The sequence below is a fragment of the Sander lucioperca genome, chromosome 23 (assembly GCF_008315115.2).
Source record: "Sander lucioperca isolate FBNREF2018 chromosome 23, SLUC_FBN_1.2, whole genome shotgun sequence".
Lineage (NCBI taxonomy): Eukaryota > Metazoa > Chordata > Actinopteri > Perciformes > Percidae > Sander > Sander lucioperca.
The window spans coordinates 3,997,636-4,002,635 of record NC_050195.1 but is presented as its reverse complement, the minus strand read 5'-3'; the positions used below and the strand labels follow the sequence as shown (position 1 = coordinate 4,002,635).

Below are 5,000 nucleotides of genomic sequence, written 5' to 3'. Positions count from 1 at the left end.
GTTGTGTGATTTGCTGTAGTGTTGTGTGATTTGCTGTAGTGTAGTGTTGTGTGATTTGCTGTCGTGTTGTGTGATTTGCTGTAGTGTTGTGTGATTTGCTGTAGTGTAGTGTTGTGTGATTTGCTGTAGTGTAGTGTTGTGTGATTTGCTGTAGTGTTGTGTGATTTGCTGTAGTGTAGTGTTGTGTGATTTGCTGTAGTGTTGTGTTGTGTGATTTGCTGTAGTGTTGTGTGATTTGCTGTAGTGTAGTGTTGTGTGATTTGCTGTAGTGTTGTGTTGTGTGATTTGCTGTAGTGTTGTGTGATTTGCTGTAGTGTTGTGTGATTTGCTGTAGTGTAGTGTTGTGTGATTTGCTGTAGTGTAGTGTTGTGTGATTTGCTGTAGTGTAGTGTTGTGTGATTTGCTGTAGTGTTGTGTGATTTGCTGTAGTGTTGTGTGATTTGCTGTAGTGTTGTGTTGTGTGATTTGCTGTAGTGTTGTGTGATTTGCTGTAGTGTTGTGTGATTTGCTGTAGTGTTGTGTGATTTGCTGTAGTGTAGTGTTGTGTGATTTGCTGTAGTGTTGTGTGATTTGCTGTAGTGTTGTGTTGTGTGATTTGCTGTAGTGTTGTGTGATTTGCTGTAGTGTAGTGTTGTGTGATTTGCTGTAGTGTTGTGTTGTGTGATTTGCTGTAGTGTTGTGTGATTTGCTGTAGTGTAGTGTTGTGTGATTTGCTGTCGTGTTGTGTGATTTGCTGTAGTGTTGTGTGATTTGCTGTAGTGTAGTGTTGTGTGATTTGCTGTAGTGTTGTGTTGTGTGATTTGCTGTAGTGTTGTGTGATTTGCTGTAGTGTAGTGTTGTGTGATTTGCTGTAGTGTAGTGTTGTGTGATTTGCTGTAGTGTAGTGTTGTGTGATTTGCTGTAGTGTAGTGTTGTGTGATTTGCTGTAGTGTAGTGTTGTGTGATTTGCTGTAGTGTTGTGTTGTGTGATTTGCTGTCACTTTAAAACCAAACTGTTGACCTTTGACCTTACCCCGTTAGCCGTGCTGACAGCCTGGTAGTAGATCGCATAACTCTTGTGAGGCAGCAGAGGAGCGTTCCAGTAACCGCTGTAGGTCCTGTTATCACCTGCAGACACACACACACACACACACACACACACACACACACACACACACACACACACACACACACACAGACACACACACAGAGACACACACACACACACACACACACACACACACACACACAGAGACACACACACACACACACACACACACACACACACACACACAGAGACACACACACACACACACACACACACACACACACACACACACACACACACACACACACACACACACACACACAGGTTAACAAACTAAACTTTTAAACTAAGTGACCACAGAGGACCAGTATATTATCTAGATATCTATAGTTTCTATCGTTAGAGATGAAGCATGACATAATATTTTAATCGATTGACATCACTAATGAATCCCTAACTGACTGTCTAACATACCAGTTGACAGACTAACTAACCAGCTAACTAGCCCCCTAACTAGCAGAGTGAGAGCGTGACTGACCGATGCAGAAGGGCGTGGGGGCTCGGAGCTCGCCCACCGGCAGCTCGGCGCTGAAGTAGTACTGCGAGCTCAGCACGGAGGCGTTCTGGAAGTGGATGGGCACCGGGTAGCAGCGGAGGATCTCTGCACTTCCTCTCCGCTGCCTGCGGGGGCGCTCCTCCTCCACCACCACCTGGTACTTACTGCACACACAGGGAGAGGGGGAGACAGGCAGGGAGAGGGGGAGACAGGCAGGTAGAGGGGGAGACAGACAGGTAGAGGGGGAGACACACAGGTAGAGGGGGAGACAGGGAGACAGGCAGGTAGAGGGGGAGACAGGCAGGTAGAGGGGGAGACAGGGAGACAGGCAGGTAGAGGGGGAGACAGACAGGGAGACAGGCAGACAGACAGGGAGGGAGACAGGCAGGGAGGCAGCCAGGGAGGGAGACAGGGAGACAGACAGGGAGGGAGACAGGCAGGGAGACAGGGAGACAGGCAGGGAGAGAGACAGACAGGGAGACAGACAGGGAGAGAGACAGACAGGGAGAGAGAACATCACTTTAAGTGTGCCACAGTGACATCAGACACCTTTTCTCTCGTTTCTTTGCGACATCTTTCGGCCTCAGTGTGAAGGTTTCTGTTTGTGACGGATTTTTAGGATGACTAAAACGTGGTCCTGTGTGTGAGGGGCGACTGGTTGAAATGATGGATGGATTTCTCTCCGTCCAACCCGAAACATTACAGCTCTGCTCTTCTCTCCATCTGTGGGTTCATTATTCAGCTCCACAGAAAGGTCATCTCCACCTCTCCTCCATCACTCTCTCCCTCCTTTTATTAACTCTCCGTGACGCCAGGCTGTAACTTTACAACAGCCTGACATTAAACTGATAACTCATCCGTCCTGGCTGTGCAGGTATTAAATCCTGGGTGGCTAAAGGACATGAAGACGGACAACTAACCAATAAAAAATCTGCATTTCGTCTGTTTGTCAACTGATTAGAACCGAAAATTAAAGCTGCATGTTGGGGGTACCGGTGGGACGCCCGTCTACACGGTCCAACATCCAACAGTGTGCAGAGAAGGGGGGGGAGGGGCGATGCATACGATGTATTGCATCCACTTCCTAATTCGCCACCTCACCACCTCGCCACGCCGACACCGTTGGACGAAAGCGTGAAAGCTTTGCATCTTAGCGTTGCCAGGTTCTGTGGATTGGGCTGACCACGTTAGATTTCAATGGGATGAAATCTACAGGAGGAGTCGGTTAAATTACAACTAGAGATGCACCGATTACATCTTTCTAGGCCGATTCTGATTTCATGTTTTCTAACCACTTTACAGCTCACACACACATGTTTATTTTCTATCTTTTCTTTAATAGAACATGTGTTGAACAGATAATGGATCACTATAAAATAGAACTATATAAATTACTCCTGGTGTGGGACATTCACACACATCTAAAGAGCAATGTTAGAACCATTTCCTTCTTTTCACATCAATATCAACTAAAGAAATGTGATTTAGGTTTTTGGTGTCGTCCCTCCACGCCCTACTTTCTCCTTGCAGGTGTTGCATATTGTAAACTTGTTATCTTCTGCACACACGCTGAAGAATTCCCAAACAGCTGACATGTTGCAGGTTAATTCACCAGGTTCCTACATGTGGAGAATAGCGCCGACACACGGAGGAGAAGTTGAGAGAAAGGAGAAAGAGACTGTGCTGTGGCGTCCGTGCTGTGGCGTCCGTGCCGTGGCGTCCGTGCCGTGGCGTCCGTGCCGTGGCGTCCGTGCCGTGGCGTCCGTGCCGTGGTGTCCGTGTGTGCGTGCGTCCTTGAGAACTGTAACTGGTATAACTTATGTTGTCAGTTAATTGGAGCGTTGACCAGCATGAAATCACCATATGTCACACTGACCTGACGTGAAAACCGGCCAGTTCCGGTCACCGGCCGGTCTATCGGTGCATCTCTAATTACAACGCCTGAAAATGGTCAAAACGTTAAAGGTCCAGTGTGTAGGAATTTCTCCCATCTGGCGTTGAGATCATCTATCAATCAACTCTCTCTCACCACGCAGTTCAAAGTATATATTACAGCTACGGTAGCCTTCATGCTTCAAAAAGACGGTCTCTTCCTCTTTTCAATCTCCTTTTTCTTTTTCTGGGCGAAGAAGAAGACTCATGTTCCTGAAATTAGAACTTTGAATACGTGTGGTCCTCCATGTTTCCTTCTTCAGGAAGCTACGATACCCGTTAGCAACATTAGCAGCAGCTGTGAGTTTATCATGTGACAGAGAAAACATGAATGGTGGAGCAGTATGTCCTGTATGTCCCTTACACACACACACACACACACACACACACACACACACACTCTAAGGTGGAGCAGTGTGTCCTGTATGTCTCTTACCAGCTAACGTATTTCTAGATGGAGCATGAATATGGAGCGTCTACTCCAGGTCATGCTAACTCAGATGTTAAATTTCAACCAATAGGAATCCTCTGAATTGATGGAGGAGGTAAATATTCATAAAAAAGGACAAGTTTGAGAACATCAACATAGATTTAGATAATGAACAACTAAACACGTTACACACTGGAGCTTTCAGCAAAATGCATATTAAATTCCAAATGGCTGACTTCCTGTTGGGTTTAGGGTAGGGCTCCAAGAGGCTTTTCTGTGAGTCTGGCCATGATGCATGTGCATACCAAATCTCATCCGTCCAGGTCAAACGCACGGCGGGGGCTACGTCTTTAAAATTTTGTAAGGGGCGCTATCGAGCCATTTTTTTGCAACCAAAGACCCATAACAAATGTAACATGTTTTCATCCAAAATGTGATTAACTGACTCCATAAAAACATCTGCAGACTCTCAAGCTCCCCAAAATCTCCACTGAAACTCCACAGTGACAGGATGCCTTTTTCTATAGATTTCTTTATGCTTTTGTCTATATTTTTTTGAATGCTTTTGACTGTTTTGACTGACATTTTTGAAGCTTTTTCGGAGGGTTTTTCAACAGTGTTTCGAACCCTTTCTTTAAACACTTTTGAAGCATTTAGTGCATTTTTTTGTGCACTTTTTGCATTGCTTTGGATTGTAAAGAAATGCTACAGACTACAGGGAAGCGTGTTGGGCTCCATGAAACCTTTAGAGCCCAACACGCTGAGGGAGCGCTTGTTTTCCACCAGCAGGTGTCCCAGAAACACTGAGCTCAGTGTTTGAGTCCGGAGGGAAACGGTTCAGGGAAACAATAGACGTGTTTTTCACTGGAATCAGGCAGCAGTCATATATCACACACACACACACACACACACACACAAACACACAAATACACACACAGACACACACACACACACACACACACACACACACACACACACACACACACAAGGGTGTGGACAGTAAAACTGCTGTATTGTCACATTTCCTGCTGGACAGGAAACTAAAGAAGGAAAGG

The 5,000-nt window shown here is 45.9% G+C and overlaps 1 protein-coding gene across 16 annotated transcripts in view; it reads right to left on the bottom strand.

The window, feature by feature from the left end:
* Nucleotides 1-5,000, bottom strand: part of LOC116057846 (receptor-type tyrosine-protein phosphatase mu-like) — a 162,935-nt gene that overhangs the window by 64,619 nt on the left and 93,316 nt on the right. For all 16 annotated transcript variants that reach the window (XM_035998140.1, XM_035998141.1, XM_035998142.1 and 13 more), the window contains exons 15-16: nt 1,566-1,747; nt 1,013-1,107 (exon numbers count right to left, since the gene is read on the bottom strand). In XM_035998140.1, coding sequence (XP_035854033.1) covers nt 1,013-1,107; nt 1,566-1,747 — 277 coding nt within the window. The remainder of the gene's footprint in view (nt 1-1,012; nt 1,108-1,565; nt 1,748-5,000) is intronic.